The sequence below is a fragment of the Centropristis striata genome, chromosome 16, assembly GCF_030273125.1.
Source record: "Centropristis striata isolate RG_2023a ecotype Rhode Island chromosome 16, C.striata_1.0, whole genome shotgun sequence".
In the NCBI taxonomy this organism is placed as follows: domain Eukaryota; kingdom Metazoa; phylum Chordata; class Actinopteri; order Perciformes; family Serranidae; genus Centropristis; species Centropristis striata.
The window spans coordinates 30,210,115-30,223,334 of NC_081532.1; the positions used below are offsets into that span (position 1 = coordinate 30,210,115).

Below are 13,220 nucleotides of genomic sequence, written 5' to 3' on the forward strand. Positions count from 1 at the left end.
GGCTGCTGAGTGCGCAGGCGCGAAGGTCGTGTGATTGGTGGCTGTTGTCACATGAAACAGCAGCAGGAAGCGAGTTGCTGTTAGCTGAATTTCATAGCTGCACGATAAGATGCGAATATTAATATTAAAGTCACAGAATTGCCTGTAAATTGAAGACGTCCCAAATGAGTCTGCGCGCTCTGTGGGTTATTTCTCACGAGAAGGGAGAAAATGTGTCAATACGCTTTGCGAGGTATGTATTTATTTATTATATCCCACTTCCCCTTTCATAATGCTGTAGATGACACAAGTAGTGCTCTAATGTCGTAAACTCTCTGCTGTCACGTTGCTTGCAGCTTGCTATGTCTTCTCATGTCTTGTGTCTCCGCCCACAGGAGGTTTGCTACTGTGGAGCACCGTGCAAAGATCCTGGCAGCCTCCACATATGTAGCAGTCCCAGAAGACAACACTGTGCTGCAGCTCCTGCTCACTGAGTTGGGGCTCTCATACTCAGATAAGCCTTATGTAGCTCTCAGAGATGATTGCCTTTATCGTGAGCGATCACCGGCCCTGGAGCTGCGTGTGGACGCTCCTAGAAAGGGAACACTTTGGCCAGTGTTGGCCATCTCACAGGGGCCTCTTACCCTAGCTTGCCTTCCTTTAGTGGATGCCCCTGCAGAGCCACGACCACCCCTTTCCAGCCTGCTGTCTGTCTCTCAGGGCCTCACACTCTTGGCAGGTCTGCAGAGTTTCCTCCTCGGCTCTGGGGGTAAGCCTGATAGCGAGGGGCTGGCCTCCCGCCTGGCGATGCTGCCCTCTGTTTTCTTGCAGGTTTGTCCACTTGGCACACCCCTGGATGTGCCACAACTAGGGCCACCTGCTACACCCACGGTGCCCACTCCTGCTGGGAACCAGAAGCAGCCAGCTTGGAAGACAGGGCTCCACCGCGGTCGAGCTGTGGTTAACGTGGCGTTGATAGAAACAGTGCGCTCCATGCAGTATGGTAACCAGAGCAGACAGGACCTGTGGGATGTTTATGGCACTGTGACATGCAAAGTAAGAACACAGTGTAAAGAAACCAAACTAATGTTATAACTTTCCCATTTCTTTTGCTTTATTCTTATTTTTTATGCTTCTGTCAACAGTGTGAAGTGGAAGGAGTGCTCCCAAATGTGACTGTGACCCTCACACTGCCACCAAATGGTTCTCCACTGCAGGACATCCTGGTCCATCCGTGCGTCTCCTCACTGGATTCCAGTATTCTGACTGCCAGTAGCGTGGATAACTATGACGGCTCAGCTTTCTCCGGGCCGTATAAGTTCCCCTTCTCTCCTCCTGTGGAGCCTTTTAGACTATGCAGCTATACATCTCAGGTATAACACATAAATACTAACATAGTTGTCATCACACATATTCGTGTTAATGTCATAGGTGATTCCTGCAATGTTTCATCAGGTCCCTGTGCCCCCTATCCTCGGTTCGTATCAACTGAGGGAAGAAGAGCACCAGCTGCATGTGTCAGTAACCCTCAAACTTCACGAGAGTGTCAAGAACAGTTTTGAGTACTGTGAAGCACACCTGCCATTTTTTAACAGGTATGCAAAACAAGAAACCCTTTAGACCTGAGTACCTACCACTGTTTGCTTCCTTTAGAGAAAATAAGTTTAATGCTTCACATGCCATCTTTAAGGGAGAATTCTGGTCAAAAATCTTTAATAACAGTTTAGTTTTTAGTGTTTACAAGATGAAGAAATGTGTTAAATGAACTTGAAAACTAAATACATGAACTTCTATACACCGCCATTCATTAGCCTGAGCCTGAGAGTAATAAATGATAGATATAGAAGTTGGATAATTAACAAATCTAATTAAAAGTAGGTTAAAAAGATTTTTATTAAGTACTGATTCTCATATTCCCTAGCAATGCAGGCAAAATTAATTCCAGCTGGCAATCAAATAGAAGTATCAACGAGATAATTAGTTTTTTAAAAACTGTTGAATTTCAATTAACATTAGAAACACCAGTTATTACACTAGTGACATTATTATTGATTTTATCTGTTGCTGAAAACATTTTCTTCCATAATTCATAACTTTTTAATGGTCTCTTAAATGTGCCTGTGTAATGGAGATGCACTGCATAGTTGATTAATCGATTAATCAATCGACAGAAAAATAATTGCCAACTATTTTGATAATCACTTAAAGTAATTTTTTAAGCAAAAATGGCAGAAAGTGCTGTTTTAAGCCTCTTAGATATGACGTTTTCCTGCTTTTCTCTATTTTATATGGCATTAAACTGAATATGCTTGGGTTTTGACTGACAAAACAAATATTTCAATACTCTGGGATTTTTTCTCGACTAATTGATTAATCATTAAATCGAGAAAATTAATCTATATATAAATGGATAATTAAAATAATCATTAATTGGAGCCCTTCTCTGTAATGTGGAACAGAGCCGTCCTGCATCCTCAGTTTTCATTGAAATCCTGCATTGGTCTCATTACAGTGTGCTCATCTACGCTTAAAAAGTCCTCCAGTCCTCCAACAGCCAACAAACACCCCCAGTAAACTAAGTTAACCTAATAGCCCCATGTACAAGTCCATCATGTGCAGCCATGATAAAATACTCCTCACACAATTTGCAGAAACGTCCCAGAGATGTTGCATTAAAATATTTTATTATTTTATTTTTAACCATTCTGCTATCCAGTTCTTACATCAAATACACTTAGAGTATATTGTCCCTGTGGGTTTTCTTGTAAAGCAGAGAGGATAGAACTCCTCATTTTAGAAATCCAGATAAACAGTAGAGGTGGGGGAAAAAAATGATACAGCATAGTATCGCGATATTTTGCGTGGCAACATAAGTATCGATATTTAGCATTCGGATGGCCGTCAGTATTTTAGCCGTTTTTTAGAAATATACTGGTTTCATATGAAACTAGAAGATCTCAGGAATCTATAGGCACCATGAGCATCAGGATATATTTTTGTGCAGTTGTAGAAATAACGCTGCAAAGTTTGGCTTTTTTTATGTTTCATTAAAAAAAAAAGTATTAGGAGCAGTGAAGCTTAAAGTCGAGAAAAGTTTGATAATATGCTGCAGTTGTTGTCGTCCATACATGTTTGATATCAGTTCAGTTCAGTTTGACTGAATACTTTGTTGGTCAGTCTGTGGGTTTGACTCATTGTGGAGAAATAAAAAGACTGAAATGAGATGAATAGATTGAGAATTTTTTCTTATTTGACAAAACAATTCTTGATTGAATTTCATTTTTTCAGACACAAAATGCAGTTCAACAGTTAAATCGCAATATATTGTATCACAATACTCACCATATCCCAAAATGCTTAAAATTGCAATAATATGGTATCATGACTCAAGTATCAAGATAAAATCGTATCATGGGACCTCTGCTGATTCACACCTCTAACAAACAGTTTTCATTAGTTTCCTCTGTCCTTCCCCTGTTGATTTAAGTAGTTGAACCCAACCACTTCAGTCTGTTTGCACTAACATCTGCTATGGGCTCTGTGTGTTGTGCAGGGATCAGATGACTGTTGTGGATGTGAAGGTGAGCTCAGGACAGCTGGATGTTTCAAAGGAGAAGAACCTGCTGGTCTGGGGGCTGGGTAGGCACTGTGCACCTGAGCATCACTGTTAATTAAAAAAAAGCACTTTAACGCAGCTGTATATTTGTAAAATAAACTAATAACTAATTTATCCCTGACTGATATTTAGGTCAAAAGTTCCCTAGATGTCGTGAGGTCACAATGGAGGGCAAAATCAGCTTTTCTGGGCCAACACCAGGACCTACTGACCCCCTTTGCACAGAACTTACAGCCTACATAAAAGTACGTTAATATGTCTGGATATGATTAGAAGCCGGGAAAGATTTGTGATTCATGATCTTGTTTGCTTATTTATCCCTGCAGCATGTTATGTTATGTTATCATTAGGTTGTAAAATAATTTATACTTCCACTGTTATCTTCACAGTTGTATTTCAAAGTGCCTGACATGACGCTGTCTGGGTGCTGTGTGGACCAGCATTCAGTGCAGGTTTATTCCTCAGCAAAACCACGGATTGCGACATGTAAGCTAACAATAGTATTTGCAAGAATTATTTGGCTGTATGTATATTTTCTGAAAATATCAAAAGGTCTGTTTGTCTTATTTTCAGCCCGAGAACTTCAATCCAAAGAGTATTTCATATGGAATTCAACAGGAAGTGCTCCGGTGTCCTCTGGGCAGATGATGCTGTAGCATGGAGACGTTAACAGCAGATTGGTAGAAAAGTGCTGAGTTCACTTCATTGTAACAGGTCTGAAAGTGTGGCATATACAGTAATCCAGACTGGATATGTGACCCCATAATATTCCTGTTTTACTATCATGTTGTTACTGCAGAGCTTACAAATTAAAACAAGTTCAAAAAATGAGTAGGTTTTACATGTGTTTAAATAGAGCTGGTTGATATGATGGTGTATACTGTGATAACAGTGTAAAAATGCCTATTGTATATACTTTTCCTGTCTGTGTCTTTTCTATCGCAATAAAAACCAGTTGCTGAACTGCACTTTGGCAGTATTTATGTAATTTGGAAGTTCCTTGTTCCATGAATTACCAGAAAAAATACTATATCTTGATAAATGTCTTTTGTAAGAGCCAATATGGGACTAATTTCATTATTATTTCATTATATTTTATATGGTGTAATATGCATAACATAGTGATGTTTTAATTGAAAAAATGAGATTTTGCTTCAAATTCTAGCGACATCACTGTGTAGTTGTTAAGCTGTGGTGGACATAAAGCAATCAGTTTGACGTTAAATATTGATGGAAGCTACACAGTTTTTTGACCGTGTGATGGACCTGTATTCTTTAATTTTTTAAAGTTTTAATTAAACATTTAACGAAGGAACGCAGTCATGCTACGTTGCTCGCGTTGCAAACACAGTTAGCTGTCTGACATCAACAATTGGCACATTATAATGGAAAGTGAGGCGGAGTACCACTACACATTTATTGAAGTATAAAAAGCAAAGATTGGGCCATTTTGCCCAGCAATAATGTAGCGTTTGCCTGTGATGAAAAGTTAAAACAAAATCAACTTTTGTAGGATAAACAACATCATGCTGCAGTGGCCAATCATGTAACTGGGGATCAGACCATTTACAGGTGCATCTCAATAAATTAGAATATAGAATATCATAGAAAAGTTTATTAATGTCAGTAATCTAATTCAAAAGGTGGAAATAACACATTACATAGATCCATTACACACAGAATGAGACATTTCATGTCATAAGTTATTCAGTTTATTCTAATTATAATGATTATGGCTTACATTTAATGAAGACCTAAAATTCAGTGTCTCAAAAAATGCTAATATTACAAAAGTCTGTTTAATATGGAATTGTTGGCCTCTGAAAAGTATGTCCATCTATATGCACTCAATACTTGGTTGGGGCTGTTTGACTTGAACTACTGGAAATGGACTTTTCCAGGATGTTCTAATTTATTTAGATGCACCTGTACATGTAAAAGACTGAATTGTTTTCTTGAATTCAGTACAGTTCACAGTGTGCCAACATTGACTGGCAGACGTATTGGTTTTATTGATGAATGGACATTCAAAAAAAAAAAACAACCCCCAAAAAACCCACCCCTGAAGTCCAACTCTTTTTTTTTTTATCCCCCAGCCCTCACCCTCAAATTTATCCCATTGCAGACACAAGGGCCACCCCTCGCTCTGACAGTCCCACTTCACTGACTCTCCATCAGCCGGATAATTAGCAGCTGGGGCCTTGTCATCAGCTGTTGTGGGCCTGGAGTAGAGGGGCGGCTGGGCTGTGAAAGGCCGGGTGCTCTGGCCAGTGTCTTGGCTACAAAAGGCTTCTCTTTTAGAGCTGGCAGGAGTCCTTGCCCCCTCCACCAATCACTCCCCCACCCCTTTTGACCCCGTCCCCGCCCTGTCAACTAGTGGTTAGTTCAAACACTCAACCTCTCCAGCCAGACTGTGATTGAGCGCTGACCCTCTGGCCCTCTGAGACTTTAAAGCAGCCGGTCCCATTCAGCGAGCAGGACCTGCCTAATTGGTGAAAAAGTCACAAGGATGGAAATGGTTGGGTTGCCTCTTGAGTTTGCATTGGTACTTTAACTTAATTATTTTACAACTCTAAGCACATTATTTTGATCTTTATTGTCATCAGCATAGACGTACATTATTATCAGTACTTAATTATAAAGAAATCATTGAAAGAGGGCATTTAATTCAAAATGTTTCTCACTATCATTTTACCTTATAGAGTTCATACTGTTACATTTCCACTATGAAAGCTCCACCTCAGTTAGCTAAGTTAAATAAATAACCAGCCGATGAAGGGTTAAATCAGAGGAGATTGTGCCCCACTATTCCACAGCAGCCAGACTCCTCTGAGTGCCCTCATTGTCTGCTGTTGGCCTCTTGTGCCCCTTGCTGGTCCAAATGCTACATTCTCACGTGGATTTCCACTCAGAAGGCTGACCATGACCAATCCTCTGTCAATTGGAACCAATTGCTCACACGGCATCCTTCACCTTCTTTTTATGTAGCAGTACGGAGTGGCAGACACCGAGACCTCGCGGCTCTCCCCCTTCATGATGATTTGGCTTTAAGGCCCACTGTGTGTGGCTAGCGAACTGGAAAAGGAGAAGTTTTTTTTGAAGAGTTGGGCCACTCTAAATCTCCTCAGTATCCCAATATGTGGTCAGTCTGGCTCCTCAAGTCTGCAGTCAGTGGCCTCTCACTGGCAGACTTTGCTTTGTTGATTGAATGGCTTGCTAAGTAGATGGACTCGTTTTAATGTGTTGCTCTGCTCCAGTGCCTTCAGCCTGTACCTTTGGGACTTTAATTGGACAGTGTTTTTCACAATCCCTAGTTTTTTTTAAAATGTAATCATTGTTTATTTTTGTATACATGCATACAGATTATCATTATTGTACAATAATAATAATAAAAGGCCAAAATAAAGTTGTGAAAGTAAAGCCTTAGTGTAGATTGCCATACATTATGTGAATATAGCACAAGGTTGCATAGCCTTAAAAGCTCAAAGATCTTTCCTACCAAAAGGTGCATATAACAAAACATTAACCGCTCTATTATAAACAACTGTTATCCACTTAACTGAGACTTCACTGTGTCCCTTAGCCCAATAATGACACCCAGTGGTAGAGTATAATACAATCCCTGTTAGCTCCATGTTAATGCTCATTTCATCTATTGAAATAGTTCAACTCAATCACTGCAAGATAATCTTTGCTTATTTAATTCCCATCCAGCCCCCTGCTGTGCGATGTGATCCCTTCAGTGTTCATCTAACGTAGCGTGCCTGAGGACCAGGCTTTAGTCGGCCACTGTGGCTCCAGGTGTTTGGTGGGAGTCCAGTTCCTCTCAGCCTCTCTAAACCCACTAAGAGCCGGCCTCAGGGAGACCAATTGAAGAATGATGGTGCAATTAGCAGTTTCCTGTTTTCAGTCTAATTATTGCTCAAGAGCCATAGATCTTTTCGAATAATGTGGTATCTTTATACTGAGGGATTCTTTTGTGCTAATTTACATAACAAATGCCCAATAATAGAGCAGAAGCTTCAAAGCTGTCTGATTTGAATCCCAGTGCTTTGAACTAAATATAAAATGTAATTTTGGATGTTTGCTTTCAACATTGTAAGAAGGTGAAAGAAGCTCGGTAGCATGTACTGTCACTGATTTCACCCATAGAGGGCATCATAAACTCAGCCATGTAGGAACTATCCCCAGGACATCAAGAGTTTTGTTTAAATTGCATGTTAGTTGGTAAGTGTTCTTAGTCTCATTGTCCCAGATCCCTCTAGCACCTCTTATCCTCGCTGTCTGACAGCTTCTGGCACATTTAGGCCACATCCAGCTATCACTCTGTGTTCCCCTTGTCTTTTATTCTTTCTTTTTCCCTTCAGCCGTCCATGATAAGTTTTTGTCTAAAGCCAGACCTCTGTGTCCTGATTGTTGACTCATTGCTCTCCGTTTCTTGGACTATGAGCTTGATAAGTTGGAGCCTGTCTCTGGATCATCTGATGCACACAATCTTTTTGTTTGTCTGGTTATGCGGTCTTTCATTGCAGATGTGAGGCAGAGATTTTGGGTCCAGAAGGCAGCTGGGGTCCAGACTTTCTCCTGTGGTCTCATCCCAGAAGATGTCCCTCTCTGTGGGCCTTCTCACAAGTTTCCTCTGGATGCCGTCTGTATTTGGACCTCCAACTAAAGGTCAAAATGACACAAGAAAATACATTTCCTACAGAAAATGCTTGTGTGACTGCTGAAAGCTAGAAAAAAAATGAAATAAAAAAAAAGGCTGATGATGAACTGCAGTGCTGGCCTAAATGTGTTAGAAGGTGAAGTAAAAGGAATAATTATAATGGGCCTAATTAGTAAGAATTTGATTGAAAAGTTGAATAATACAAATAATTGCATTATGTTTGTACAGTATTTATTGTATATATAGTAGGCATATAATGTGTATAAAGTGTGTACAGTACGTGTGTAGAGTATGTATTTAGATATTTGTGTATGTGTGTGTGTGTGTGTGTGTGTGTGTTAATATGTCTGTCATATGCTCAAATGAATTTACATTGTAAAAAATGCCATAAAAAGCTTAATATCTTGAAAAAATTATAAAAAGGTCATGGCCTGAATGTTGTGAATGAGATGAACATTCTGATGTATGACCAGTTTCTGTAGGGTAAAGCATGCAGGAGTATTAACACTGTAAGGAGTTAGGACAGCAAATAATAGTCTTACCATTAACTGTCACAGCCTTATGTCTTCTCTGCTCCCTCGCCTGTCGGAGGTGAGCTCGCCGAAGCTGATGAGCCTGTTGACTGAGAGCTGTCTGGGCCTCCAGGAATCCTCCCTAGAAAGCAATCGGAAGCCAGTTTAATTTACTACAGTAAGTACATTTACTCCATCACTGTACTTAAGCACAGTGCTGAGGTACTTGCACTTCACTTGAGTATTTACATTTTACACTATTCCATTCTTTTATTACTTTTCAGAGGGCTTTTTACTCCAATACATTTATTTGATATGTTTAGTTTATCAGTGACTCATTTTTTACACTTAGCGTTTACATTAAAAAACAAACAACCATGACAAGCTTATAAAATACAATGCATTATTAGAGATTAAACAAGTACTCAAACTTTTTGGCTAACATTCCATGACAAAAGAAAAACAAAAAGAGTAAATATTGAATAGGAGTCACAAAAATTAACAGATGTATTCATTTATTCATAGTAGATTAACCTTGTGACCTTTTGGAGAGGCCACAATAGTTCAAATTATCATCAGTATTAACAATCTTATAATTTAATATTTGATGATATTAGTCAGCCACTTATCTGCATAAATACTTTTGTCTCTTTAAGTACATTTAGCCAGTGGTGTAATGGGGGATAGGCATATAGGGTATTCTTTCTGGCAGTTTACAGTATACCGGCCTATCAGCCAAAAATCTATTACAATAAATAGTAGGGCAGACCCAGTTCCTCCTCAGTAACCTCCCCATCTATCCAGGAGTACACCCCCCTCATCAACTACCACCCGTGCTGGAAAAAGTATTCTGATCCTTTACTTAAGTAAAAGTACGAATACCACACTATGAAAATACTCCACTACAAGTAAAAGTCCTGTATTCAAAACATACTGAAGTAAAAGTACAAAAGTATCAGCATCAAAATGTACTTTAAGTATCAAAAGTAAAAGTACTCGTTATGCAGAATTGCAGAACAAAATATAAATTATTAAATTATTTATATTGATGACTTTATGTCAGCAGAATTTAGTGTTGTAAAGATAGGGCTCATTTTTACTTATCAATACACTGTTATGAGACTTAATTAAAAAAAAATGTCTAATCACTTTAAATGTATAATGTTTTTATGTTAAATCTTGACCTGAAAAGTAACTAAAGCTGTCAGCTAAATGTAGTGGAGTCAATAGTACAATATTTGCCCCAAATTGTAGTGGAGTAGAAGTATAAAGTTACATTAAATGTAAATACTCAAGTAAAGTAAGAGTACCTCAGAATTGTTCTTAAGTACAGTACTTGAGTAAATGTACTTAGTTGCATTCCACCACTGACCACAACTACACCACTACACTACTTAAGCAGGCAGTTTCAGGACAAAATTACTATTTTTACATTGTTTTATTGGTACTTTAACTTAACTAAAGGGTCTGTCTACTTATTCCTCCACTGCAAGAAGCATGCATGAATAACACATAGAGTAATGTTATGCTTGATGGAATTTTTGTTTCAGTTAACATACTTCCGATGTGAATTTAGAGCAAACCATTCTATAGAAAGAAACATGTGACTGTCAAGACTGTCAAGACTCCTTTCTTTGTGTCTATGATGGTGGATCAAATAATGCAGGCTTTTCTGTTCCCTGTACCCTGAAAATAGATCCCAATAAGGGCCAGTTATGGCTGTAGACCACCCTACTTTCCACTCCATGGACACTTTAATCAGATCCTCTGGGAGTGGAAGAGCACACACTCACAGCTGTCTCTTTCTCCTCTCTCTCTCTTCCCCCCATCTCTTGTAAGCACTGCCACACACTTTAATTTTGCCTCAATATAAAAATGCATGATCTGAATTATTGATGTTATAGATGCACTTCAGCTCTTCCGTACTTTGTCAAGATGCTTTACCTGAATCATTCTGCCGGTGCCTGTGTGTCCTGTTTGTCCGAGTGTAGAAAACAGCCGGACACCCCCATCTCTGCCCTGCAACAAACATCAAATTCCTTATTGAGTTTTGGGATAGCATGGGGGCCATGATGCTGGGGCAGTCAGCAGTGGTGTTTCTTTTCTTTTCTTTTCTTTTTATTACCGTGGCAATTTGATTGGCAGTGCTTGTGTGGCCAATTTGAGGGGCCAGTGGTTGCAGTGCCTGAGGAGAGATAATGATGGCATGTCTGGGTAAAAATCACAACCAGTCAGGAATAATAATGTAAAATTATGTCTGCCAGAGTCCCAGGACAGGATTGAACAGATGAGAAGCTCCTCGTGTGAATCAGAGAACAAGAATAGCCTGTTATACTTAATAAAACTATATCAGGCAGCTGATTTTGCTGTGCTAACCTGGGGTCTTCGGGGTGGATGGGAGTGAATGATGCTTGAATTGTTACTTTGCTTTGGTGGGAGGTTTCCTGTAAAGCATGGTTCTGACAGCACACACATGCACACACCGTTATCTAGTAGCAGAACTAGTATCACAACACAGAGTAGTCTGTTAGAATAATAAAAGCTCAGTATGAATGAAACACTACAGCCAGGAGACTTACTAACCTGAGAGTGTGGACAGAGTTATTTCCTGTCTCAGTGGAGGTAAAGTTTTCTTCTTCTGTCCCAGAGATCCTGATGGCTGCTCCGAAGTGACCGGCAGAGCAGGGAGGGTCCACTGTGGTTCTGGATGTGTCCCATCTTTTCTCAGGCTGCTACACGGGGCTACTTTACGCAGCCTGGGTCTGGAGCCCGTGGCGCCCATTGTCTCACTCCCTGTCCTAAGGCTGTCAGGCAAAAATACTTAATTTTACTATGATATGAAAAAGGTTCAGTTGGTGTATCTTCCCTCAAGTTTAGTGTTCATTTCAGTTACTGATCTCACCTGTTTAGTGTCTTTTAGTCATCTGTCACTGTAGGTCCATTGGTTTCATTGACTTTTCATGTAGGTGTTGATTCCTTATGAATTTCTGGCCTCTCCTATTAAAAACTTTGTCTTTTACAGAATAACTTAACATGTAAGATTGACTCTCCTACTTGCCCCATTTCTTCCCAGCTGCATCCAAACACACCTGGAGGTCTTCTCTTCACCTCTCCCCTGCTGGAGAACTTAATGCTCGTCCCGAAGCCTTGCTGTGTGGTGTAAACGCAGTAAACACTTTTGGTAGTGGTTAGAGAGTAGGTGTGTACTTCATTTCTGCCTGCATACTTGAATTCATTATAATGAGCTAGGTTTCTATGGCAACTCTCCCAACAGGTTACTTTGTAACTCATAAGTTAATGCTTGAAAGAACCTGTTATTTCCCTGCACCCCTTTCATATTGGAAAGCCCAGAGGGGTAAGGAGAGAGACAGGTTATTTGAAAAATTGTTAACTGACTGAAAAGTACTCAGAAAACCAGAGGGGGTAGACAAACACTGTTACTGCTTGTCAGGTAGTTGTTTTATCATTACTGGTTAGCTTGAATATGTGACCTCTGTTCTTCTTTGTTGGTGTAGTTTATATGTGTTTGATTATGTGGTGATTTTTTTTTCTAATTGTGCCCCTTTAATATTACATTATTTTGGATATTTGCCTATTTGCAGCATGGGAGGCAATGTCAAGCTTTTGGCTGGTCTTTTCCAGTACTTTTTTCTAGCCTATTATCTCAACAACTTTTGGTAACTTTGCATTTCAAAAGTTGGTCCAAACAACAACAACAACCAAGCAATTTAAATATCTTATCTTCTGGGAAATTAAGATGGGTTATGATGCATTTTTCACTATTTTCTGCCATTTAAGCATGCTAGAATGCTAAACTAAGATGGTAAACATTGTAGCAGCTATATATCAATGTGCTAGAAAGAATGCACTTCTTTGCGTGCTAACATTAGCATTTAGCTTTGTAAGTAGAGTGAAAAAGCATGGATGTAGACTCTTCTTGACCCTTTTTTCATTGATGCATTTGCAGTTTTGGACTCCGTGTTTTGGTTTCTTTGGAGCACTATACGTTGTCTCATGTTACTTTTTAAAGTGCTGATTGCTGGTACGTTTTAGCAACTGATGCAGATTGGCATTCAACCTGAAACATGACCATGCCTCGTAAGAGTATTTTAAAAAAAATATTTGTAATTGTCTGAGTTTTCACATTTTGCTTATTTTCCTTCCAACCCATATCTTAACATCCAATACGAATATGTACACAAATCTCTTGTTGAGGCTAAAGCATTTTACATCCAGTCTCTAATCAGCCTCCAGCAGTACAACAGAATGATGGAATTAAGATTTGAACATTACACATTCCCCTGCTTCTTCTAGCTCATTTATTTTAATATGTTAAAATGCCACTGCAGTTGTTTAGCTGAAAGTGTCACCTCAGCAAATGCTTCATTAGAGGTCTCAACTCACTGACTGCACTCCAGCAACCATTAAGGCTTTGTGGTGTTACACT

At 39.5% G+C, this 13,220-nt stretch overlaps 1 protein-coding gene across 1 annotated transcript; it reads left to right on the top strand.

The window, feature by feature from the left end:
- Positions 1–3: 3 nt before the first annotated feature.
- On the top strand, positions 4–4,596 carry ap5m1 (adaptor related protein complex 5 subunit mu 1). The gene is made up of 8 exons (XM_059353722.1): positions 4–232; positions 375–1,035; positions 1,125–1,352; positions 1,435–1,574; positions 3,533–3,618; positions 3,728–3,840; positions 3,985–4,081; positions 4,169–4,596. Exons 1-8 carry the CDS (start codon positions 165–167, stop codon positions 4,249–4,251), a joined length of 1,476 nt encoding a protein of 491 aa, XP_059209705.1. The 5' UTR covers positions 4–164; the 3' UTR covers positions 4,252–4,596.
- Positions 4,597–13,220: the final 8,624 nt, after the last annotated feature.

Excerpts from the sequence above, each read along its gene's own strand:
- ap5m1 (XM_059353722.1), top strand. The coding sequence starts at position 165 with ATGAGTCTGCGCGCTCTGTGGGTTATTTCTCACGAGAAGGGAGAAAAT. Across the intron at positions 3,619-3,727 it reads CCTGCTGGTCTGGGGGCTGG|GTCAAAAGTTCCCTAGATGT; the intron begins GTAGGCACTGTG and ends ACTGATATTTAG. Across the intron at positions 3,841-3,984 it reads AACTTACAGCCTACATAAAA|TTGTATTTCAAAGTGCCTGA; the intron begins GTACGTTAATAT and ends TTATCTTCACAG.